At 53.5% G+C, this 25,376-nt stretch overlaps 3 protein-coding genes across 3 annotated transcripts in view; all 3 read left to right on the forward strand.

Moving 5' to 3' along the window:
• ITCH (itchy E3 ubiquitin protein ligase) overlaps window positions 1-2,073 on the forward strand; it is a 61,060-nt gene extending 58,987 nt beyond the window's left edge. Inside the window, exon 25 of the mRNA XM_027908584.1 lies at window positions 2,055-2,073. The gene's annotated coding sequence lies outside the window, so the exon portion shown is untranslated. The remainder of the gene's footprint in view (window positions 1-2,054) is intronic.
• Window positions 1-5,150, forward strand: part of DYNLRB1 (dynein light chain roadblock-type 1) — a 7,453-nt gene extending 2,303 nt beyond the window's left edge. The window contains exons 2-4 of the mRNA XM_027908587.1: window positions 2,055-2,130; window positions 3,457-3,624; window positions 4,638-5,150. Of these exons, the coding sequence (XP_027764388.1) occupies window positions 2,055-2,130; window positions 3,457-3,624; window positions 4,638-4,681 (288 nt within the window). The 3' untranslated portion in view covers window positions 4,682-5,150. The remainder of the gene's footprint in view (window positions 1-2,054; window positions 2,131-3,456; window positions 3,625-4,637) is intronic.
• Window positions 5,151-7,491: 2,341 nt separating this feature from the next.
• Window positions 7,492-24,060, forward strand: MAP1LC3A (microtubule associated protein 1 light chain 3 alpha). The gene is made up of 4 exons (XM_027908588.1): window positions 7,492-7,590; window positions 17,174-17,229; window positions 22,354-22,460; window positions 22,993-24,060. The coding sequence occupies exons 1-4, from the start codon at window positions 7,551-7,553 to the stop codon at window positions 23,153-23,155; spliced, it is 366 nt and encodes a 121-aa protein (XP_027764389.1). The 5' UTR covers window positions 7,492-7,550; the 3' UTR covers window positions 23,156-24,060.
• Window positions 24,061-25,376: the final 1,316 nt, after the last annotated feature.

Raw genomic sequence — 25,376 nt, forward strand, 5'->3', positions numbered from 1 at the left:
GTGGGCAGGCGGGGGGACCTCGCAGCGAACCCTGCCCGGCCTGCGGCTGGCAGGGCACAGCCCTGGGGCCGGGAGCACTCAGGGAAAAGGGGACTGTTTGGGGCTGTTTCATATTCCGTGAGAGCCGGGATGTATTGATTCTATTGTGATTGTGCTGGGGTTTTCTGTGAAGCCCGGGGTATATTCTATATTCCTTCTGTCGTGATTGCGTTGGAGGTTTTTTCCTGTCCCAGGCGTGTTGTTGTTCAGGGCATATTCGTGAAATTCGGGGATCAAAATACACGTCAAAAATTTCTAAAGAAATAAGTGGTGACCTGATCTGTCGGTAAAAAATTGAAATTATCTGCTGAGACGAGTTTTTTAGGTGAACCCAGGAGTTCAGGCTTTCCAGATGAGAACAGCTGCTGTTTGTAGGTGTTGCAAAGGGTATTTGACAGCAAATTGGTGATAGGGGAGCGTTTATCCTCCTTTTCCGGAGTGCATCTCTCCTTCCCCATGTCACTTGTAGTTATCCAGCCCTTTGTTAAGATAGTTTTTATTTATTTGACGAGTTAAATATATAATTTTTTTTTCTCAGTAAGAATTTTGCTGCCCTGGTGAGCTGTACTGGCTTGTGGAGGTGTTGGACAAGCCCCAGGGTGGGAGTAGGGGAAGCAGGACCTTCCCATGTCAGCAGCAGGGAACTGGAAGCCCATCACTCACCTGGGAGTTTGATCAGCTCTTGGTGTTAGAGGAAGTTAAAAACTGGTGTCCTTCTGTATGGATGCTGCTTTGCATCCAGACATTTTTAAAGGTCCTGTGAAGGAAAGTATTTAATGAATCAGGACTTAAATACTGATAGTAAGAAGTCAGGAGATGGCTTCTTCATTTCTTAAGAGATTTGCCACCATATTTCTCTCAGCATTTGTGCACCCCATAGCTTGTTCTTTATTTCCCTCCCCTTGCCTTCTGTTTGAGAATAATCCAGCATTCAGAAATAATCAAGAGTTTTGTTGAAAAGACCGTGTCTTCCTGTGCTGTATCAGACAGAAACACAAAGAGCAGCCCAGGGGGTCCCATCCCTAATCAGGCACAGGTCGTGTTCCCAACAGGAAAGTGGGTTGGCAGTGCTGGGGCTGAGCTCGTGTTGTGTTGTGAGGACAAGGGCTGTTCCCAGGGAACAGAGCATGGCTGGGCTTGTTTGCTGAGGGAGGAAGTGCAGAGGGTTGTGCCCAAATGCCCCACGTGGGTCTCACCTGTCCTGGCTCTCCCCTTCCTGACCGTTTCTGTGGGACTCTGCCTTGCAGGATCTGAAAGATGCTGCCTGTCTCTGTTTCCTTTAATTGGAATAAAAGATGCCAAGTATTTCCCCAGCTGTGGTACTGAGGGTTTCCCACCCTGTTACAGAACCCATAGTTACATTTTGATCTGTGTCCTGTAGCAGTGGAAGTTGTGCAGAAGGTACTGAAACCTCCTCTGACTTTGATGATTTTTACAGAGAAGGCAAAGGGATTACAAGGGGCTGTTGCCTTGGCCTTGTTTGCATTTTTCCTTTTTTAAGCTATAAATTATTGGTAGTGTTATAATCTTGCAGCCTTCCCAGCACAAATCAGAATTATAAGCAAATAGTGTTTAATTGCTTTCCCCTCACTTCTCTTATAAGTAATTGCTCCTAACAGTTATTTGATAAAAGGGAAGGTGATCTTGCACCCAGAATGTGTCTTTTTCCTACTTTTTTCATAAATTCCGTGTCTATTTTCAAACATCACTTTTGTTTCACACCGAAATTGCGGTGGCCCAACTGCAACTTCTGGCTGCAAGAATTCACTGGGAGGGTTGGGGAGGAGGAGGGAGGGGGAGATGAGAGGGGAGTTCCACGTTTCCACGAGATGATGATCACAAGGACAGATGGAAAACAACAGGAAAGGCCCCGCAGAAAAGTTGATACCAAAGCACAGCCCCTTTGCTGTGCTGATCAGGGTGTGTTGGAATCATCCCTGTGCAGCTCTGCTGGCAGACAGAGCTCTGGTGGGAGGCAAACAGCAGCTGCTGACCTGTGCTTTCTCTGTTTGCAGGCTGAGGTGGAGGAGACACTGAAGCGAATCCAGAGCCAAAAAGGAGTGCAGGGAATCATCGTGGTTAATTCGGAAGGTGCTGTGTCAGCTTCCCTGAGCTGTAACTTGTTCTAACCCTGTGCTTTGGGGGCTGCTCACTGTACCACTTAGCCTGGAGTCTGACCTGCGCAGGGGTCTTGCTGGAGCCAGAGCAGAGAGACAATTGTCAGCCTACAGGGCAAAATTGGGTTTCCATTTCTGCAAGCTCACTCTATTATTTTAGGAAATAAATTAAGATAATTTGCAGAAGCTTTGAAATGCTTGAGTCATGCCAGTGTTTGAGACTGTGTCTATCAAAACCTCCATCAGTAGCACTGAGGCTCTCATGAGATGGGGGATCTTGGCTGCTGTGCATGTCCAGAGTGCTGCTGGCCTGGCAGGCTCAAGTTCCTCAGCACTGCTTGGTGCTCGTGGCCTCGCAGGACTCATCAGGAAATCATCTCTTTTTGGAGTCTCTGTAGGGTCCAACAGAGCAGCTGCTTCAGAGCACTCTGAGTACACTGTGAGCAGCCCTTGAAATTGGTGTGATTATCAGTTAAAATCAAATATGTCCTAGAAATGATGAATATACTGAGGATCAGATGGCTGGGTACATGTGAGTAGCTTGTGTTCCTGCTCACTGCTTTTCCTTGATGGTGAGTAATGGCTTGTGCTCTCCAGGCTGAAGCTGCAGCTGTTGGAACCTGCAGCAGTGGTTCTGCCCTGCCAGGATTTAGTCCTTGGCTGCTGCGTTGTTCTGACACCTGAGCTGGGTTTGACTGGCTTTTTGTGGGAAAGCACATCTAATGAGTGGCTGAAGTGTAGGGGAGGGAAAACTCTGGCCCAACAATGTGTCTGCCCTCCTGGCTGGTGATCACTGAAGCAGGGACCTCAGGACTGCATCACCTGCTGTGGCTGAGCAGTGGAGCCTCAGCCTTGGATCTGTGTGATGCAGCAGCTGATGTCCTGTACAATCCCAGTCCCAGCCTGGCCTCCTTGAGTCTCATTTAACTGTGGTGATCAGGAGCCTTTTTGAAAGGGAAAGGTGTCCCCAGTCAGGAGAACAAAACTGAAACACTGGTATTTCCTCTCTCCTCTAGGGGTGTTTATTCTTGTTGGTTTTTATTTCTAACTCATAAATAAATGAACGAAAATGCAAAAGGGGAGCACTGATGCTGCTGGAGGTAAACAGTTCTCACCTGCAGATCTCAGGTTTTGCACATCATATTGCTGTCCATGTTCTCCTGTTGCCTTTAAAAAAGAACCCTCCTGACCCTTGGTGCACAGCAGCACTTCCCGAGGTGAAACAGCCACCCCAGCCGGACCTGGCGCTGCCCGAGGTTCTGGAGTGTTGTCCCCGAGCCCTGCTGTCCCTTTCCTGCAGGTATCCCTATCAAAAGCACCATGGACAACTCCACAACCATCCAGTACGCCGGGCTCATGCACAGCTTCATCATGAAGGCGCGGAGCACCGTGCGGGACATCGACCCCCAGAACGACCTCACCTTCCTGCGCATCCGCTCCAAGAAAAACGAGATCATGGTTGCTCCAGGTAAAAGGGAGCGGGAATCAGGGCATCCAGCAGGATTGTTTTCTCACTGCCAGCCTGGGAGAAGCCTTTTGCCTGCTGCTGTGTTGGCACTGGATAATCCCTTCTTGCCGGGGAGCTGTTGGGCTCTCTGCAGAGTTGAAAGCTTTCGTCGTGTTCCAAGGTTTGCTTTGTTGTGTTCGAGTGTGGGAAATCACTTCCCCCATTTCACACTGATCAAAGGAGAAAGCATTAAACAGTGTTTGAGAGCACGTTGCAGCTCCTCACACTTTGTGTTTTTTGGTATAAAACCTCAGGATTTGGAAGGGAATATGTTTTGAGAGCAGTTTCCAAACTGTGGACTGAGTGAGAAAACAAAACAGTCCTGATTTTCCAGTTCTGAGGAAAGTATTAGAGTTACATTGTAGCTGTAATGATGAGTCCTGGAATACAGCAGCAGCAACCTGCTTTTCAGGAAGCATTCTCACTGCTCCATCTCATTCAGTGAGTGCAGTTCCCTGACGTGGCAGGAATTCAGCTTCCCTCTGTGTCCTCCATGTGGGATGGTGCTGATGGAGAGGCCAAGGAGGGGATGGCAGTTGCCCCGGGCACGTCTCAACACAGGCTCTGGTTTATGCTGGGGCAGCCTCTGATTTCCATCCACAGGAAGGATGGAAAGATTGCTCCAAGAAAAACACGGCTGCAGCCTGCAGGAAGAGAAGGGAAACCACCACCTTGCACTGCTGGTTTTGATCCCATGTGCCAGTTACTGTCATTTCCTGGCACAAACTGGGTTAACTTCAGCTGCCTTGGGAACATGCAGTTTGTAAAACTGAGACTTTTTCTCAGTAAAACCCATAAAATAAGTGATCTGACACACACAGAGCCTGTTTTACATGTTGAGAATCAGTACCAGGGCTCTGGAATTCCCACCGTGTATAAGGGAGAGGTGAAAAGTGTTGAAATTTACTCTTTCTGTGAACAAATATCAGCAATGAAAGAATAATTTTCTTTTTTTCTTTTTGTTTCCTCTCCAGATAAAGACTATTTCCTGATTGTCATCCAGAATCCAACTGAATGATGGCACTGACTCGATCTGGTTTTTTTCACTTTGCCCAACTATTCTTTTTTATTTAATGGTAAAAAATAGAGCATTAGTGTTAACTGTGCTGTGCCACTCCAGTAAGGTTTGGAAAAGCAAAAGCAGGTGGTTTGTTGTCTACAAACAGCAAAAATGGCACTTTTTTTTTTTTTTTTTTTTGTATCACAAGTCGTTTCAAGGGGGAGCTGGTGAGTTAGAACTGGGCAGTAAAAAATGCAACAGATTCTTTTAATAGCTAAGAAAATAATATAATAAAATCCTAATAATAATCTGAAAAGGACTATTTGTTGTATGCCTCCATGCCTCTGTCACCACTGAGCTCTGCTTTGACACTACTAGTTTTGAATGGCTGTAAATATGACTCTGCCTGTCCTCTAGTTCTGTCTTACTCTGTTGGTTTAACTTCCAAAGGGTCTGACCGTATCAAATTAAAATGTGTCACCAGTGACTGGCTTTGTCTTACGTGTTTTTCTTCTGGAGATTTTAAGTAGCCTGGTGATTGACTGAGTTTTTCTTCAAAAAGTAGAACCTTCCTAGGATTGTTTTGTTGCTTTTCTAAACACGGATTTGGTCTGAGGGCACGTGCAGTGCACTTACAATTGCCTCGTGTTGGAGCTTTTTCCCACCTCTTTCTTTCAGTTTCAGACAGAATTTTCATGGCCAAGTGAGGCCATCGAGGCTGCCCATGGAGCTCCCAGACTGCCAGTTCAGTAGCCAGTTTGACCTGGTATCTTCCTTTATTTTTTTTTATTTGATGGTCATTAAGGACCAAAAAGAAGTCATGTGGTCCCTCCAAGTTACTGAAGGGGTTGTTTTGATTGAGGTTTTTCTTAAAAAAAATAAATAAAAAAGCAGGGTTTGGGGGTGCTCTGGGCAGGGCAGCTTTGGAGAGTTCAGTAATGTGTGCAGGGCTGAAGGAAGGGGAGCATAAATCGTGTTCTGCTGTATTAGAAGTAAAACCTCCTCGATCAGTGTCCCATTTCTATAAGTACCTTAACATGCTAAGAAGCTCCAGAGCTTCAATGAAATGGGGTCTTTTCTCCTTCTCCAAGTGTATGAATGATCTTCTGTGGAATTATGGCCCCGGATCTGCAACAAGGTCTGCATGGATAAAACCAGGGATGAATGACAGCACTGCATTGGAAAGAGTTCCACATTCATGAAAAAGGGGTTCACACTTTATAGCAATAAATAGTAAACCCCTTTGCCTGAGGACACAGTGTGTAAGGTTCACCACTCCATGTCTGATTCATCATTCCTGCTTTCCCTTAGGTATTCTCTGACTAGCAGGACCTGTATCAGAGATTAATGCCTTTCCTTGTATCTTAATTATGAAGGTGAATCTGAAGAGGTTACACTTCCTTACCAGTGTGGCCTTGTTTAAATACTGCTTGGTCAAGGAAAATCCATGGCATTGGCCATGGAAGTGTTTTGTTTCTTGGGTAAACTTGACAAGGAGAAAAGAATTTCTTCAATTCTTATTAAACATATTTTTCTTTTAATTGGTGACACAAGAATCAGAGCAGTTCTTTACCAACTGTATCTTTCATGTCCTTTTTTTGCCAAGGCTGTACTTAATCCTTTAACATTTTGCATTCCCTGGTGCTTGGTGCCAATTCACTGTAGCCATGAGACTTTGCTCCAACACGATGCAGCTCCCGTTGCGGCGTGCAGCCAGGAGGGATGTTAAACCTGGTTCTTGGTGAGGCGCTGACGCTGTGTTTGCCGTTGTTTTTGATTCATTTACCAGCTCCAGAAATAGCTGCCCTATTTGTAGTTGTGCTGCGGGCTTTGAAATATTCAGCACAGCCGTGGCTCTGGCTGCGGCAGGGAAAACAAGGGGCTCGTTAGCTGGCAGCTGATCGGGGGAGACGTGGGAATTGCAGATGTCTGAGAGTCTGTGTGAGGGCGGCTCGTGTCCGCATTTGTGGAATCTCCCAGGCACAGCCCCGGTCGGAGCTGTCTCAGCCGTTTCCCTGCTCGGTCCTTCCCCTCCACCCACCTCACACCAGCAGCGTTTTCCTCCCGGAGCCGGCGGTGACACCTGGAAGGTGTTTGATCCAAGATGTTCAGGAGAAGCCCCTGCAGGCCAGAGTCATGGGCACGAGTGTGCAGCGAGCCCCTCTGGCAATAATCCCAGCCCCGGTGTGCTGCTGCTGCCTCCCCGCTGTGCTGCTCTGGTGGGACCGGCACCGGTGCTGGGGTTTGGGGTGACCCCTGAATGAAGCGTTGTGTCCCCTCGGGAACGGGTGATGCTGTGCCATGGGGGGCCCTGCTGACCCGGCACGGCTGTCCCGGTGTCACCAGCAGCCCTTTCTCGTGCTGGGGGCTCATAAAACACAGGGAGAGGGACTTATTACACGGGCAGAGAGTGATGACAGGACAAGGGGGGGCCGATTTGGACTAAAAGAGGAGAGGTTTAGATTTGATAGTGGGAATATATCATCCCCTGTGAGGGTGGGGAGGCCCTGGCACAGGTTGCTCAGAGAAGCTGTGGCTGCCCCTGGATCCCTGGGAGTGTCCAAGGACAGGTCGGAGGGGGCTCGGAGCAACCTGGGCTGGTGGAAAACGTTCCAAGGACGAGCTTTAAGGCCCCTCCCAACCCAACCCAACCCAACCCGGGGTTCCGTGATTTCCACGGCACCCCAGGTCAGTGTCACCGCTCCCATCCCAGCGATCCCACGATCCCCACGCCATTCCCGGCTCCCCTCAGGGGCAGCCCCGCGGTGGGCGGGGCCGCGGGGCGGTGGGCGGGGCCGGGTCTGGCGAGGCCCCGCCCCCGAGGGCGTGCGGCGGTGACGTCAGCGGCGCAGCGCAGCAGCCGAGCCGCGGGAGCGGAGCCGCCGCGATGCCCTCGGACCGGCCCTTCAAACAGCGCCGCGCCTTCGGTGAGGGGGCCGCGCCCGGGCGGGGGCAGGGAGGGCTGGGGGTGGATGGACGGACGGATGGGGGGATCAGCGGGGCTGCCCCCCGGCCGCGGGCGGTGCCGCCGCAGTCGCCGCCGTGCGCTGATGTCACTCGGTCGCGGCCGCGCCCGCCCGGCACAGCCCGGCGGGGTCGGGGGTCCCCGCGCCGCCCCCGCGTCCCCTCCTGTCCCGGGCGGTCACCGGAGCGCAGTCCGCAGGGTGGGATCCCCCCGGCGGGGTCCGGAGGGGGGGGATGTCGGGGTGTCGCTCCCAGGGCTGTCAGAGCGACAGCGATCCCCCCAAAATCGCCCTCCCCGCGGCCCATCCCGCCCCCGCCGTGGGGTGGTGGCTGTCCCCGAGCGCCACACGCCCTCCCTGGCGGCCCCTGCGACCCGGAGGGGTCGGTGCCCGCACCGCACCCGGCCCTTTGTCAGAGGGGCGCGGGGGGCAGGCTCGGGAGGTGGGGGGTGACCGTGGAGAGTCCCAGATTTTATGGCCAGACCCCGTAGTGGGGTCAGACGGAACATCAGCCGCTGTTTTCTGGTGCCCTTTGCCAGCTGGCGCGGGGAGAGCTGCGTGTTTCTGGCAGGTCACATCCCTGGCGGGGATGGGTTGAGCTCTGCTGTCTGTGGAACGCCGAGATCGGTGTTTTCGTGCCGAACAAAAGCCTCGTGTTGTGCCAGTTACTGCCCAAACGCAGGTGAGGGCGTGTTCCCTTACGTGGGTTTTAAAATTGGAGCTTTTTTCCTGCCAAAAACTGCTGATCCGGCCCCTCGCCGCTCTCTTGGAAACTGTAAATATTTGGTATTTTCTTGGCACAACCCTTCCGGCCTTGAATGCTCACCCAGCCCTCCCCTGCCAAGGGAACATGCACAAACAAGAACCATACGAAGCCTGGGTGCCCCGGGATGCTTATTGGGACCCTGCTGTGTTCTCCTAAGCCATGCATTAAAATCCTAAATCAGCCCCTTAGTAACTCCCTACTGCTAAACTGGTGAGAATCAGCTTATTATGGTCAGGAGGAGTCTGGTTTGCCTTTGTGGATCACTCGGACTCTGTGTGAGCCAGAAGGAAAACAAAATCCAAGGCTCAGAGTTAGTTGAAAGAAAGCAGGATTAAAATAGCCCCGGAGGGACAGAGGGGGGTGAGGGAGTTTGGTGCCGGCAACTGCAAGTGCTCCTTGTTTCTCTGTACTTTCCGCTGCCCTTTTGCTCTCTCAGCTGACTGGGCTGCAGAGCTGAGCCAGGAGGAGGAGGAGGAGGAGGCCTGGCAGCCCCCGCAGTCGCTTTGGGTCAGGGCTGTAATTGCTCTGTTGGAGAAAGTAAATACGGCTTGTTTTTGTCTTTGAATCATTACACAACAGGAGCAGGAAGCGATTGTTTACAGTGCAGTTGGAGGGGCTGGTGGAAAACATCACCAGCGACTCCGTGCCCTCAGAATGGCTTAATTTTTAAGGCTTCGAAACTTTACAGAAGTGGAACAGTTCCAAAAAGCCAGGGAAAAGGCAGAGTCAGGGATATGGCTGTTTACAAAAGGCACCCGGGCTCCGTTTTCATGGCAAGTGGCTGCCTTAGCTCTTGGTCTGCCACCCCTCACTGAGGATTCTGTGCTCCTCAGTGCTGGTTTTGCCCGTTCTTGTATTTTTGAGATTTGTTTTTCTGTGAATTTCTCCTGCTTGTTCATCTGCTTTGCCTTGGAGGACCTGAAAAGGGGACTGGCTGGGAGGCGGCAGGGGTGTGGTCCGAGGAGAGCAGGGAGCACTGACCCCTCCTGCGAGCTGAGGGGCTGTCAGTGGGGAGGGGGGAGCTCTGAGAGCTGGTCCTTGTCTGGTCTGCAGCGGAGCATCCTTGGGGGGTACAATCTGACAGCACCCTCTGCATCCACGTGCTGCAGACGCTGAGGCGTGTCCGCATCCACTGGAGGAGTCCAAAACAATTCCCAGAACAAAGCTGTGGTCTGTGTCAGAGGAACAGGGTGTCCTGGCAGCGGCAAGAGCGTCAGGCAGCTGCACTTCCCGAAAAGAGTCCTTGGGAGCGTTGTCCCGCTGCTCCTGAAGCGGGGGTTGGGTCAGGCTGTGTTTTCAGCGCACACTTGGCCAGCGTGGGCACGGACGTGGGCCTGGAGCGTCGGCACAACCGGGAGCAGCCGGGCCCTGTGCCCCGGTGTCTGCTGGCACAGAGGCACACGGTGGGTCAGCTGGAGCCCTGGCCTGGTGACAGACCCAGGGGTTTGACCTCAGCCTCTCTGCACTGCGTATTCCCCAGCCCAGGTCCCGTCCTCTGGGAGAGCCGCCTTTGGTTCTGGGAAACCACTGCTCTTCAGAGGAGAGGCAGCGGTGGGTGTGGAGCTGAGTTCCCTGGGGCTCTGGGGAACAGTGAAACGTTGAAGTCCCTGGGGATTTGTCCCCTGTGAGCCAGCCGTGCCTGTTCCTGTGTGGGGACCAGCAGTGGATGAATTGTCTGCCTCTCACACCATCCACAGCAGTTTATCTTGGTGTTGGCTTGGAAAAGCACCTGGATCTTGGTGTGAGGTTGGTCAGTGAGTCCTCCCTGGTCCTGAGCTGGCCCTCAGGGTGTCCTTGCAATGGCAGTTGTGCTTTGAGAGCTGGGATTCCTTGAGAGGAGGCTGCTGGTGGGAGCTGCTGCTCAGCTGCCTGTGTTTGGGATTAATTACCGAGGACATTCTGCGACGTGACTGGATGTGGGGTTAATTATCAGCACTGAAGAAAATACAAGGAAGAAAATGCAAGAGGAACTGAACAAGCTTCCAGAACAAATGCCAGCCAGACATGTAGGCCACAAATCTTGATTTTTTTATTATTATTATTATTCTTTTATATAACACAAGGCCCTGACTGGCAGCCAGGAACAATAAAACCTGTGTGTGTTTTGTTTGTTACTTAATACTTTCTTCACTACAAAAACTTCAGCTCTCCCCCTGAGCCAGCAGGGCGGAGGCTGGTGAATCCAGGAGCTGTCAGGCTGGGAGGCTCTTGCTGCCTCTGCCATCGAGGAGCCATGAGCCACGGATAAGTCACGTCCCTTGGCTTTGGTGTTCCTTCTGTGGTCACCCCCCGTGGGGATCACGGTCAGGAGGGTCACCCGGGAGGTCTCACAGTGCGTCACCCTGTGACGATCTGAGGTCAGGACACCTCCAGCTCTGTGCTCATGCAGCTGTTTACTGCCTTCCGTACTCGGAAGGTGGTTTGGAAATAGGCTGTGAGAGGAAACGAAGGGATAAATTCAAGACTCGTGTCTGGCGCGTCTGCCCAGAGAGGCCCTGGAGCCCGCGCGTGTCCGGGCTCGTTTGTGCACAAACACCAGTGACCCAGCCAGGGCAAGGGCTCCTGGTGCTTGCACGTGCCTGGGGGGCTGCACCAAAATACAGCCCTGGCTGGAGTGCCTGGCATTTGTCTGAGCAATCTGAGCAGTTCTGAGAAATCGGAGGGCGTTCCTGCTGTCTTGGAGGATTACGGTCGGGAAGGTTGTGCAGGTGGAAGGTCACGCTGGAGCTGGAGGGAACCCTTGCAGAGCAGCCCCCTGAGGGCTTGTGCAGGATGGGAACTTGCTGCTCTCTTTCCAAGGACAGTGAAACTGTGATTAAATGTTGAGCAAAAAGCCAGTTGTTTATCTGGAACTCTGATGCAAATACTCCGTTTGCCATCCTGCCATGGCACAGAAGGTGTTTGTCCCCCATGTTTTGTCCCCCATGTTTTGTCCCCCATTCTCAGGGGATGCAGTGAGTTTTAAGCTTTTTGGATTATGGAAGTCCAGTGCTCATCCTAAACATGGAATCCCAGAATAGTTTGGGCTGGAAGGGACCTTAAAGCCCATCTCATCCCATCCCCTGCCATGGGCAGGGACACCTCCCACCAGCCCAGGTTGCTCCAACATCCAGCCTGGCCTTGGACACTTCCAGAGCTGGGGCAGCCACAACTTCTCTGGGCAACCTGTGCCAGGGCCTGCCCACCCTCCCAGGGAAGAATTTCTTCCTAATATCCCATCTAACCCTGCCCTCTGGCAGTTTAATGCCATTCCCTCTTGCCCTGTCACTGCAGTGGCGCTGTGCAACCAGAGGACAAGTGTCTTGACAGGAATTTGGAGTTCACAGTTGTTGTGTGGCTCTGCCTGGGCATGAGATGAATCCTTATTGTGGATTTGCCAGCTGCAAATTCCTGGAGCCAGGCTCAAAATCATATCCATTACGTTTTGAAACTGCTAAAAAAAAATATGAAGGTGTTTCTTCTTTGTGTTTTAAAATCCATTTTCAAGCTCTTCTGCGAAGCCAGGAATATTGGGAACTTATGCAAATGAAGAAGGCTGCTGAGATCCTTCTGCAGTCAGAGGGCCCCAGGAGCCTGGTGCTCAGAAATCCTCCCAGACACTGCGTGTCTGGCAGTGCAGCTGGAGCCGTGGGGTGAGCAGTGATGGAGACAGAGCATCCACTTCCATGCTGGCAATACCTTCCAGGGGCAGCGGAGCACCAGGCTCCCCCTGTGCTGTGATGATGTTTTCTGTCCATTCAAAGCCTTGAGAGTCAGTGCAGCGTAGGTTTGGTCCCGAGTCATTCATCCTGCCTGGAGCCCCCAGCTTTGCAGAGAAGAGAATTAAATAAACCCAACAATCAGAATCACTATCAGGTCTCTGCAGTGCTGCTGTCCCACAGACACCCTTTTTCGGGGGGCAGGACAGGTGTGTGGGGCATGGCCAGCCTTGCACGTTCTGCCCTCCCTTCCTGGATGTGGGAATCTCCTCTTGCTCCTCCCGCAGCCCCACTGGCCTGAGAAGGAGCACTGGGTCAGGTCGGGTGCTGGGTGAGCCATGACACAGGCACGGGGGTGTTTCCTGGTGGTTAGAGGTGTCTGGCCTTAGGGTGATGTGATACTACAGAAATAGTGATTGATGTTCAGCTGGAATGACCTGCATAACTGGCCTGTGTCTTCAGCGCCTGCCAGCTCATCCCACACATATCCTGATTGCAAACCATCCAATTCCACCTCTCTGTGCAGAAAATCTCTTGGAGAAAGGTCTATGCTCTAGCAGCCCTCTGTCCTGGGACTGACCACAGCAGCTTTTTGAGGAAACATGTTCATTTTTGGAACGTGAGGCAGATCCACCCCCAGGCAGGGTGTTTGTGTGGATGGCAGAGAGAAGGTCACAGCCTGCTGCGGGTGCCAGGGATATCTGCACGCTCCCTCCATGCCGCTGGCACCTGCCCCTGGAGCCCTGGGACACGGGGAGAGGCTCGTGGCTGCATTCCTGCTCTCTGCTTTGCTCTGCACTCACAGCCCTTGCTCAGCTCAGGAGCTGTTGACCTGGGTAGCACATGGATGACGTTTCCAGGGGGTGTCTTTTCTTCGTGGTGTTTTCCTAACAGCACTCCTGCTGCTCCTGTAGTCCATCTGCTGCCCTGGGACAGCCCCAGTGCCTGCCCAGCGTTGCTCTGGTGTCTCCTGAAGAACGGTGCCCCTTTCCCAAGGGTGCCACTGGAGAGCCCGCCCTGTCTTTTCCTTCTGTCCCACCATTTGTCTGCTGAGGCTCCTTTGCATCCAGGACTGTCCTTTCATCCCGTGTCTGCGCAGCAGGGACCTGGCTCCCGTGGCCAGGGTTCCTGGGCACCGCTGATAAAAAAGGTTCACGTTTGCAAAGTGAGGCTTAAAATTTTCCACTGCTCTCCCGGGCTGCCGAAATGATCTCATGCTGCATTGCCATGGGATACGCACGCTGTGTGCCCGCATCTTTGGGAGAACAGCTTGGGAAGGACCTCAGTCAAGAAAACAGCCAAGATTCTGGTGTTTTGGGCAATTTGCAGGCTTTGCTGTTGGTACTTAGCGGTTGGAACGGCAGTTGGAGGAGAAAAAGGCAATTTCCTCGCGTATGCAATGCTACAAAAATACTCCTGTCTCTCCATAGGCTGTGGCAGAGAAATTTCCCTGGGAATAACCAATGGAAGTGTGTGGTTTTATCGTGCTGCCATCCTGAGCTCTGACGTGCCAGCACTGGGGAGAAGTCTGGCTTCCCTCGTGGCAGGTGTGCAGTGCCCACCCCTGGAGCAGGGCTGGGGCTCTGGATTGCCTCTGCATGCAGGTCCTGGCTCTGTGCTCAGCTCCGTGGAGCAGCAGCTGCCCCTGAGATGCTTCACTCAGGTGGGATGTTCTCCTTCCCCTCGGGGAGGAGGGACCGCAGGAGAAGAAGACGGTCTGTGTAAACAGTTCTGATTAGCTTGGCACATCAGCTGAGGATTAACTCCCACCAGGTGCTGCAGGAAAGGGGAAAGTCTCAACCTTGTGTGGAGAAAAAAATGTCACAGCTTTGGTTTGGGGGAGCTGCAGGAGGAGAAGGAGGGTTGTTGGGTGTGAAATGTGAGTGTGCAAACACTGTGAGTGCAGGGTGGGGGATGATCACACCTGTTCCTGTCCACAGTGTTGGGGGATGATCACACCTGTTCCTGTCCACAGTGCCAGGGGGGATCACACCTGTTCCTGTCCACAGTGCCAGGGGGGATCACACCTCTACCTGTCCACGGCGCCGTGGGAGCTGCAGCTCAGGGGCTGGGCTGGCACCTCCAGACGTGTCTCCCTCGAGTGCCCTTTAAGTGTTTTCTCTTCATTCCTCTGACTTGGATTTACTGTAAATACACTAAGTTAAGGGTGGTATTTATAGCTGTTCCTGCTGTGTGGTGTTGATGCTTTGATGAGTCACAGGATCAACCTCTGGCTCCCACCCCAGGCTGAGGAGGGCGTGGGGGACCATCACCTATTTCTTGCAGGACATCTCTTCTGCCTGAATTCTTGTGCACACAGAAATTACCCTCATGCAGGATATGATGAGCTTCTGCTGACTCCCAAGCCTGCTTCCTTGGCTATCCAAGGCAAGGATGGGACAGAGTGTGCTCCTTAGCAGAGCTCCAGGTGTCCTGGAAATTTCTGCCGGTGTGTTCAGACACCTGGACACTCGGGTGGGGTTGCTCCCAACTGCCTTCCTGAATGAGGTGTCTGAAATGGGCATTTCCAGGGCAGAGAAGTGCAGTGCTCGAGGTGCTTGTAGTTGCAATCAAATGGACCTGCTGGAGGGATCCAGCAGCCCCTGCAGTAAAAGCTGCACCTGCTGTCATTGCATTGTTGGTAACCTGCAGATCAGTCCCCTGGGGTCAGGAAGGCTCCAAATGCCCTGAGCCCTGCTGGCCAAAGGCACCAGGTCCTGGGCACGTGGCGGGTTTTAAAGGGTGGGAGAGGGAGCTGCCACTGTGGTCCAGCAGAATTGGGGGGAGCTGAGAACTCTGGTGGCTCATGCCCTTGATTCCTGCTGAGTGTGGAGTCAGCAGGATCTGGAAGGAGCATCTGCAGCAGCAGCCTCTGCCCAAGGCACCTGGTCTGCTCCCCTCGGGGCACAAAGGGCTGTGGTCCCTGGGGTGGGATCCTGAGGCACTGGTGTGCAGCTGGATTGAGGATGGACCATTTTACTCTCAGTGTGGCATCTTTATCAGTGTGATGGGCAGGGGGCACTTCTGTCTCCTCTGTGGAAGTGAAGGTGGTAATGGCTTGTGCCACCTCCTTGTGGCAGGGCAGTGCATGAGGAAGTTCACCCACGTGGCCATCTGACAGGATGCAGAGAGGAGCAGGATAGGGTGGATTCTAAAGCTGGGAGAACTGGCCAGCCAGGAGGACACAGCTCTGCAGGCTCTGTTAACACCCAGAAGTCTGGATTGGCTGCAGCCAAAGTGCCTGAAGTTCCTGTGCTGATAAGTTTTGTCTGGTCATGCTCAGGATCTCCAGCCTTTGGGATGCCCCATCCTGCTGCAGCCTGTCCACAGTGGGCACATGGGAAGGGGAATCTGCAGGGAGGAGCTGGTGCTTCTGCTCCATCTGGGTGCTGGGTTGGGTGCTGGGTGCTGCTGCTGTCCCTGTGTCCTTCAGCGTTCCCAAAGAGGTGTCCCTGTACCAGCGTCACGTGTGGTGCTGATGTCTGTGACTCCCTGCTGGTTGGGACCTCGGGGGAAAACTCTCTGTGTCACAAGGATGACTCTGGATCCCTGGAGCATTGGATTGGGTGAAAAGGGAACATGAGGAGCTGCATCTTCAGTCCTAAACCCCAAAACAAATATGCCTGAATTTTTCATGAAATCCAAATAATCTTGCTCTCTGAATTGTTCGACCTTGGAGTCCTGCAGAATGAAAGGTCTAGCCACTCCTAGCAGAGGGGATATTGTCCTCACAGAAGAGGCAGAAATGGTGCTCAAAAGCATTTGTGGGTTGGTGATTTTGTGGCCTTGTGGCCTCTAAAGAAACTCCAGCCTCTTCCTAAGGTTGTATCAAGCCAAATTCAACGTATAAACACTAGGGATTTATTGAGAGCTCAGAGGAGAAATGCTCAGTGTTTGTGGGGAGAAAACATTCAAACACATGTGCTTATCCTGCCCTGATCCTGGCAGGGTCCTATCCACCTGATCCTGGTGGGTCACGAGGAACTGGGGCTGTGGAAGCTGGGAAGAAGAGCTGGGAGCTGGTGTGTGTGGCAGGATGATCCGAGGATGGATCCTCTGATACCCAGATCTCACTTTTCCAGTCAGTGCTTACTCACTGACCTTCACCCCCTGCTTACCCACCGTGATCCACAAAACTGCTTCCCCTGGGCACTTGGGGTGGGCTGCTGTGGGCTGTGAAGCACTTCCCAGAGCATTGGTAATGCCAGGAGGAGTGTAGGTCTGTGGTGTCCCAGGAGGAGCACACACAGAGCTGTGCCTAGCTCTGACGTTGCTTCTTCGTGCTGCTTTGGCTTGTGGAAAGCAGAGAACCCTCTGCTAGAGCAGTGAGGGGCGTGAGAATTCTCCTGTAGGCTGGAAGAGCGTACAGGCTCTGTGTGCTGCCTGTTGTGCGTGTCAGCAAACATCAACTCTGGGAGCAAATGGGTTAGAAAGTGTGAGAACAACTCCAGGAAAGGTCTTTTAGTACGTGGGTTAACTCCTTGCTTAAGGTTTTCTTCCTGTATCCAAGGTCTAGAAATCCTTTCTGTCAGGCCAGCAGCTGTTGTAGCTGCTCTGTAGATCTGTGCTAGTGAAGGAGTTCTTGGCAAGGTGTATCTCTTGTGGAACCAGGCTCTGTGCCAGACAGTGCTTGGAAGTGCACAACAGGCAGAAGGAAATGGCTAAAACCTAGCCCCAGTTGGAGAATCATCTCCTTGGGGAGAGCGTCCAGGAGACACAAAGAGCCTGGACTCACTGAGCTCAGACCCCGAAGCTGTGCTGCTGACCCATGGCCAGGAGCTGCATTTGCTTCGGGTGGATTTAGGTTAGTTTTGTTATCCTTCTGGTTTCCAGCAAAGTGCTGCCTGGGTTTACCAGGAAGGCTGGTGTGTCCATCCTGGCAGGGTTGGTTGGGGCAGTAGGAAGCAGCAGAGGGTTGATCCCCGGAGCTGGAATCAGGCTGCCCATGCCCAGAAAAGGCCTGGTGAGCAGAACCTGCATTGCTTGGGCAGTGTCCCCCTGTGTCAGTGTGTGGTTTGCAGGGTGGGTGCCTGAGCTATCACACACAGGTGTCTCTAACCCCGTGTCTTTGCTCTCCCTGCAGCGGATCGTTGTAAAGAAGTTCAGCAGATCCGAGAGCAGCATCCAAACAAAATCCCGGTAAGTGGTTGTTCTCACGGCTCTCTGTTGGACCTGGTTCTCAGGACCCCTCTGTGCTGCTCCCTGGGGCTCACAAAACTGTGCTCCCTGGAATCAATACAGGGTGGTAAAAGATTTCTGTCTGCCCAGAGCAAGGTGTGGGAGATGATCTTTGCTGTGTTGAAAGCACAGGGGCTCTGTCAGGGTCATTCCTACCCGTTCTGTGCTTTCCCAGCACCCGTTGTCCACGTGCACGGGTGAGACCCCTCAACCTTCCTGCCATGTCACACCCAGCCCACCGTGTGGCTCTTTGGCTGTGTGATTTCGAGGTTCTGCCTCAGTATTTGCTTCTCTTCCTGAGAAGCAGAGGAATGCCCCATTCCTTGAAGTGTTCAAGGCCAGGCTGGATGGGCTTGGAGCAACCGGGCCTAGGGTGTCCCTGCTCCTGGAGGGGGGGTTGGAACTAGACAGTCTTTAAGGTCCCTTCCAACACAAACCATTCCACGGTTCTGTGAAATGATGTACTTGGGGCTTGCTCAAGTTACTGTTTGCAATACCATAGCATGTATGACCAAAACATCAGGATGCATTCCTAGTTCAGCTCCCTCCCACGTGCTGGATGAACATCAGCCTTGTCTTAAAATTGCAGACTATCCCTCAGTATTTGGCCTTCGAGGCTGAATGTCTCCAACTGCTCTTGGCCCATCCTAGTCCACTCCTGCCTCACTCTGATTTTAGCACACTGGATACCAACACTCCAGCTCATCAACACATTGGTTGGCCTCTGCTTTTAACACAGTCCCAATGCCATTAGACTGGCCCTGTGTATCTCCAGGGCTGTGCCAGAGCTGTGCCCTCAGGCTCTGGCAGTAAGGCCAGGCTAGAAATAAGTTGTACCAAAAATGCCCTCACTTGCAAATATGGAGTGACTGTACACAAATGTGTGCTGCCTGAGGAACGGACCGAAGGAGCCAGAGCTCTGCGTCCACATGCACAGTTCTGTGGCATTTCTGAGACGTGGTGGGAGAGCTCCCGTGGCTGGAGTGCTCTTTGTGCTGGGGTCAGCACCACGTGCCCCAGGAGGAGGTTTCTGTGTCATCAGGGCCGGGCACTGGTGTGGCTGTGGGGGGAGCTGTGTGGGGGGAGCTGTGTGTGTGGCTGTGGGGGGAGCTGTGTGTGTGGCTGTGGGGGGAGCTGTGTGTGTGGAGGTTTGACCTGAGCTCTCCACTCTGCCCCGGGGGCCTCCTTGTTCAGTGCCAGCACTGGGAGGGGACGAGGGGCTTGGCTGAACCCTCAGCTGCTCTGCTCTCCTGGGCTGAGGGACACGGCAGGAGAGCACGGGACACGTTCAGCTGGAGCAGGAAAAAGAATCAGGAGGTGAGGAGGCTGTTGAAGGCCTTGGGGGGTCCGGCCGTGTTTGTGTCACTGGTGTCTCGAAAGGCCTGGTCAAAATTAGACCCCGAGAGCAGTTTGGTGCTGTCTCCTGTTTGCCAGGGCAGAATTCCTGCAGGTGACTGTGCACAGGTTTCAGTGCTGGGCAGTGATCAGAGCCCTGGGCAGGATGAAGCGTGGGGTGGGCACTGCCGTGGGGCTGAGCAGCACAGGGTGGGCAGAGTGGCCGTGGGAAGGTTGGGGTCATCTGTGAAAGGCAGGAGCTGTGTTTGCCAAGTGACTGGCTTCCCTGGAGAGGCCCTTGGAATTAGCAGGGGGGTTTGAGCCCACAGCCTGGGGGAGCTGGGGAGATGGATGACGGGCCAGGTCACACACACCCTTAGTGCTGGCAGAAATCACAGTAAGGCGGCACCTGCTGCCCTCCTGCATCTCCAGTTTCCACTCAGAGCCCTTGGGTGAGTCCCTTTTGCTTTGACAGGGGCCAGGAGGATTAGCAGAGTGCATGGCCTGGCTGTGTGCCCAGGGAAGGGCATGTCTCTCCTGTTTCCATGAGTGCACTTCCAGAGGGGACTGAGGAAGGGGCTGTGCCACATGCACATGGAGGTCTGCATGGGGAGAAGGCTGTGGTGTGTCTGTCTGAGCCCACCAGACACAACCTGGACCCTGCCTGAGGCATGGAGTTGTCTGTTTGTGTTTGAAGAGAAATCACATGCCAGGACACCTCACTGGCACGTGTAATTTGGAGACAGGCAGGAGTCAGGGGCTCCCCAGTGGTTCCCTGTGTCCACCTCATGTCAGGGGCTCCTTTGTTGTCCCTGCATTTCCCAGAGCTGGCTGCACTTCCATGGTACAAAGTCCTGAGCACAGGCACACACAGCTGTTGCTGAGAGGGTGAGCTGGTTGTGTTGGCACTGAGGTGCTGCTCATGCCCAGCTCTGCTGGGAAGGAATCTCCAGCTGCCCCTCACAGGGTGGTTCCCGCTCGGGCAGTCAGAGCAAGCAGAGAATTTCCAACCTGCTCGCTGGGACCCCCATCCACAGCCTCAGCAGATGTTTCAGAAATCATCTGCTGCCCTGTTAGGGGGCGTGGGGCCTGTGCCCACCCACTGCCCCTGCCTGCTGTCAGCCCCAGGGTTCTCTCTGGAGCCCACTGAACCCTCAGAGAGTCTGAAATCCCTGGGGAACAGCTTGTGCTGGGCAGGGACTGGAGCAAACCATTTCCCAAAGCCCTGCAGTGGTAAATTCAGCCAGGCTGGTGGGTCACAGGCTGTACAGCTGCAGAGGGGACAGGGCCACCCCTCGTGCTGGTAGGGAGGGCTCTGTTGGATTCATCTGAGCACCCACAGAGGAGCACAGAAAGGCAGTGGCAGGTGGGGGATCCCAAATAATGTCCTGTCCTGGCACAGTGGTGGATGGGAACCTGAATTATGGACTCAAAGCAGTGGACAACTTCCCTGGGTTCCTGGAGGGCTGTTTTTGGGGAGCTGCAGACTCAGCATCCAGGGCTGATGCAAATCTTGATGGGTCAACACCAGAGCACTTCTTGGGCTGAGGGGGTTTCTGTGTCTGTTCCCACTAAAGGGAACAGCTGGAGTGGGACAGGGTGGGGCTTGTGCTCTGGGTGGCTGTGTCAGTCTCTGCCTGGCCACGGATATCAGGGAGCGTGTTCCATACACACATTTGTGCCTGTGCCTGCTGGGAACACGTTCTCAGCCTCGCTGCTGGTTGGACTTTGCCTCTGTCAGGCTGCCACATCTGGCCCCATTCCCTACCAAAATTCCTTTCCACCTCTCCAGACCAGCCCCAGAACAAGGGCTCAGTCTATGAATGCTGCCCAAGCCCCTCCTGTGGTGGGACCAGGACCCAGGCTTTGCCCTAAGCCTCTCCACTTCCCACCTGTGCCCACTCGTGGGATTTCTGCAGAGGAATCTGTGGTGGGTTCCCCGTGCAAGAGCAGGTATCCCATGCTCAGGAAGCCCCTGTCCTGGCAGAGGATCTGGGATGGGAGGTGGCTGTGCACACACCCCCTGTGGCCAGAGGGATGTAACATTAGCATCTGGTCATGTTTTTCCCTCCAGAGCAAGACAAGAACGTTTTGTCCATTGGCCACCTGTTGCCATAGCTGGGTTACCCAAATAGCAGCTCATGTTCTGGGAACAGGAACCCTTGGAGCTGTTCTCCAGGAGAGGCTCTGTGTGTGCTCAGGGCATGAGGCAGCTGCTGCTCTAAGAGCCAGGACATCCTTCCCAGCCCATTTGTGGATGAGTCAAGAGGCTTTTCTTTTTGGGATGGAACGGGGCTTGGCCCGTCCTGGTGGGCTCTGAGATCAGCCCTGAGGGGCTCCTCAGACATTCCCAGCTGACGGTGACCCTGCAGTCCCAGCTGGAGTGTCAGCTCTGGCTTTGGCAGTTCCATCGCTGCTGCTGCTGCTGCTGCTGCTGCTGCCAGAGGGTGGGGTGGCAACAGAGGCTCAAGGGAAAGGGAAGTCGGTGTTCCCAGAGGTTCCCTGGTCCTTGTGGCTCCGCAGAGCCATCTCCTGGGGATCCTCCTCTCTGCATGCTGCTCCAGCCCTCTGCTGCCCACAGCCATCGGCAGTTCGAAGCACTAATTTCACTTGTAGTTTTGGAAAGGACCTGGGAAAGTAAATTATGGGAATTCCTTGCCTTACAGAGAAAAATAATGTTCAGTCTCAAGTGGGAGAGGGTGATGGGCTGATGAGTATCCAAGTGTCTCCCTGTGCAGAAAACAGCTGTGCACTGGAGAGATGTGAGAATCAGAGCATTTCTGCAGCAGCAGTGGATTAAGCTGTATAAGTTCTTTACTTATTTTAATTTTACCTAATAAATTAATTTACCTGTTTTAACTGCCTTCCACCTTACTCTCGGACTACAAATGGTGCCTTTCCAGGCTGGTTTAGAACAGCAGTTGTAACTGTCAAGCTGCAAAAGGCTTAACAGAAGAAAATCATTATTTATAATAGCAGGAAAATGGAAGAGCAGTCATTGTTCAGCCGTTTCAGAATGTAGGGTGGTAAGAGCTTTCCCAGGCAGGAGCTCTGGCAGGGGAGGACAGGCTGGGCTGTCCCTGGGGTGGATCTGTGCAGGAGTGCCTGGGAAGCTCCTGCACAGCCGGGGTGGCACGTGGGAGGAGTGGCCCTGCTTCCTGATCCTTCCTGGAGTCAGTGTGTCTGAGTGTTAACACAAGGAGTGGGACTGGTGAAATCCAAACTCCCCCTTGCTGAAGGAATGGCCTGGGTGGCTTCAATGGGATTTCCAAAAAATGCAGCTGCTCCTGAGCAGGCAGAGTGACGCTGAATGGCAGTAGGAGGGAGACTGTGCACCGTGAGCTCAGTCTGCAGCTCAAGCCAGCAAAACCTGTGGGTTTGATCAGTCTGAAGGTGATGTTAAAATATGTCACTCCTTTTCTGTATCTCCTGCGTGCCAGGACAGGTACTGACATCAGTCCAGTGGTGCCCACTGTTCCTCAGCCAGCCAGAGCAGTGGGTGCTTCAGTTCATTATTTTGGATGCTCTGTATTGGCTCAGGCACAGGTGACTGACAGAGAGGCACCTGCAGCCAACCTCGTGGTCACTGCTCATGTCGTTTTTTTTGGTTTGTTTCCTGTGAGGGTGAAGCAAAGTGGGGCTTTAGCTGAGCTTTCCCACTCGTGCTGGTTGGATTTGTGTTTGACCTTGAGGCCAGTGCGTGGGGGGCACTGTAAACACGACTAATTCTACCCCTGACTTTCTCCCCAGGTCATCATTGAACGTTACAAAGGGGAGAAACAGCTGCCAGTGCTGGACAAGACCAAGTTCCTTGTCCCAGACCATGTCAACATGAGTGAATTGGTCAAAATAATCCGGTGAGTGGGGTGGCCTCAGCTGGTGTGTTGTGAACCTCTCCTCACCCACAGGTCACTCAGCACGGGGTGCTGGGGTGAGGGTGGGGCAGAGGCAGCTGCTGAGGGCAGGGATGGGGATTTGGCAGCCACAGCATCCCTGTGTGTGGTACAGACTGTTGGGGGACTGAGAGGGGCAGGTTCTTAGCACCTGGTGAAGGTCTGTGACCGCTCCCTCACAGGGACACTCATGAGCTGGTGAGGGAGGCTTTAATCCCCTCCTTTTATCCTTCAGCTCAGAGGGGAGAGGCCCCTCTATTTTGTCCTTGCCAGCAGCACTTGCAGAAGGGGGCTTTGTGGATTCCTGAGTCAGGAGGCCTTGGAGCTCCGAGCTGCTCGGCTGGACTTACAGATACCATGTCCTGAGTGGTGGGAGGAGGTCCTGGCTGTGCAGGCCTGGCCCTAAGTGAACAGCATTGCTGGGGGGGTGGAATTGGCTGTCGGGGCACCTCCCCCAGGTGGGCTGACCCTGCCCTCTCCACCCTTGCCCCCACAGGCGCCGCTTGCAGCTGAATCCCACCCAGGCGTTCTTCCTGCTGGTGAACCAGCACAGCATGGTCAGCGTGTCCACCCCCATCTCGGAGATCTACGAGCAGGAGAAGGACGAGGATGGCTTCCTCTACATGGTCTACGCTTCCCAGGAGACCTTTGGCTTCTGAGGGCAGCTGAGCGGCGGCACGTGGAGACGGACGGACTGTGGCGCAGAGGCCCCCGGCCTCGGGAGACAACACAGCCAGAGGCTCACAGATGGGGGCTGTGCTGACCCCCTCCCTCTCCCTCCCTCCCCTCCCCATCTCCCCGTCACCAAAGAGGCTCGTGGCGCGTGTTGGACTCGCACAACCCAACCCTTCCCTTCCCCTCCGTGTAGATCAGTCCCTCTCCCCCCACACGCAGACCCCGCGCGGGGCCTCGGCTTCCCGTGTGTGCCCCCCGCTGTGTCCCCGCCCCTGTTCCCCGTGTCCCCCGTGTCCCCCTGTCCCCCGTGTCCCCACCCCTGTCCCCCACACTGCTCTCGCTGTGCTGTGTGTGCGTGTGGCACGTTCGGAGCTGCTCCCGGGGCCGGGGCCGGGGCGGGCACTGCCACCCTCACCCAGCCCAGGGAGAGCCCCCCCTGCGGGGCACTGACAGCGGGCAGGGGGTCTGCAGAAGCAGCAAACAGATGTTACCATTGCTCCCGAGTTTTAATTGGTTTTAATTACACCCATATCAGATTCTTGGTGCTACTGAGTAGATTGTAGGCGTCTCTGTAGGACTGTGGATAATGTATATCCTTTAGGTTTATTTTATTGGTTGGTTTGTTTGGGTTTGGTTGGTTGGGTTGTTTGTTTTTTTTTTTTTTTTCTAGGGATAGATTGGAATGGGGAGAGGGGGGGGAAATCTTTCCTGTATTTCTGTAGGTAAATAAATCAGGCTTCATTGCACTTTAAAGCATAGTAGGTGTCAGAGTGGAATTTACTTATAATTTATACAGGTTTGCCATCTGTAGTGCTGCTCCTCTGTTGACAGTTGTACCTGGATGGTCTTGTTTCTTTTTTTTTTTTTGTAATAAAATTGATTTCCCTTCTCTCTGTCTCCCCATTGCATGCAATTTTTCAGTCTCAGTGTGGCAAGGAGTTCACTCAAGGAATGTACTGATTTATATTTGCTATGTTCCTGTCCCCGTTTCTCATGTATTATACCAAAAAAATGTATATGACAAAAATCCCCCCAGTTTAATCTATACAAAGGTATATATATATAAATATATATATATAAAATAAACATAAATTCAAGTGGTGTCTTGTAGGAATGTTCTGTTCCCATCTCATTTGTCCGTGTTAATGTTCCTGGTATAAATGTGTGTTCCTCACATTCCCTGGTGTGTGTTTGTGCCTGCCCAGGCTATGGAAAAGCAGCTGGTTGGGACTGAGGGACTGAGGCCAAGAGGGAAGGTTGGCTTAGAGACAGCCTGGACAGTGATACAGGAAACGTGGTTTGTCCTTGCCCTCCCTCTGTTGAGTCTCCTGTACTTTGACCAAGCTTCTTCATCTGGGGAGCAAAAAATTGAGGTTTGCAAAGCCTCTGTTTTTAAGGGAAACTTTGAGCAGTGCAGGTAATCCTGGATAATCCTGAGCACTCCATCAGACCTGTTCTCCAATCCAAAGGTGGGGGCTGATGGTCATTTGGGAGCCCAGTGTCTCACTGCTCTGTGGCTCTTCTACCTCCTTTGCACTGCCCAGCAGAGAAAGATTTGGGCCCTGATGGCCTGAGCTGCAGCTGACTCTGTTGTTTATGCCCTGCACCTGCAGGGAGTCTTCTGTCCAGGGCAGGAGCTGGTGTGAGGGGCAGATTCAGCAGAGCACAGGGCTGGGCAGCACTGCAGGGGGGTGTTGGCAGCTGGCTGTAAGCACAGCTCCCAGCACAGGGCAGGGGGAACAGCTGCCCCACTGGTCATGGGATCACAGAATCAACCTGACTGGAAAAGACCTCTGAGATCATCAAGTCCAACCCTTGATCCAGCCCAGCCCATGGCACTGATGCCACATCCAGTCTGTCCTTAAACACCTCCAGGGATGGTGAATCCACCCCCTCCCTGGGCAGCCCATTCCAATGGCTGAGCACTCTCTCTGGAAAAAATTCCTTCCCAATATCCATCCTAAACCTCCCCTGGCACAGCTCCAGACTGAGCCCTCTTGTCCTACTGCTGGTTCCTGGGAGAAGAGACCAAACCCCCCCTGCTCCCCCCTCCTGTCAGGGGGTTGCAGAGAGTGCTGAGGTCTCCCCTGAGCCTCCTCCTCTCCAGGCTCAACAACCCCAGCTCCCTCAGCCTCTCCTCACAGCACTTGTGCTCCAGTCCCTTCCCCAGCCTCGTTGCTCTTCTCTGCCCCTGCTCCAGCCCCT

The sequence above is a fragment of the Empidonax traillii genome, unplaced genomic scaffold (genome assembly GCF_003031625.1).
Source record: "Empidonax traillii isolate 1590-97213 ecotype Southwest subspecies unplaced genomic scaffold, ASM303162v1 scaffold1763:size117533, whole genome shotgun sequence".
Classification (NCBI taxonomy): domain Eukaryota; kingdom Metazoa; phylum Chordata; class Aves; order Passeriformes; family Tyrannidae; genus Empidonax; species Empidonax traillii.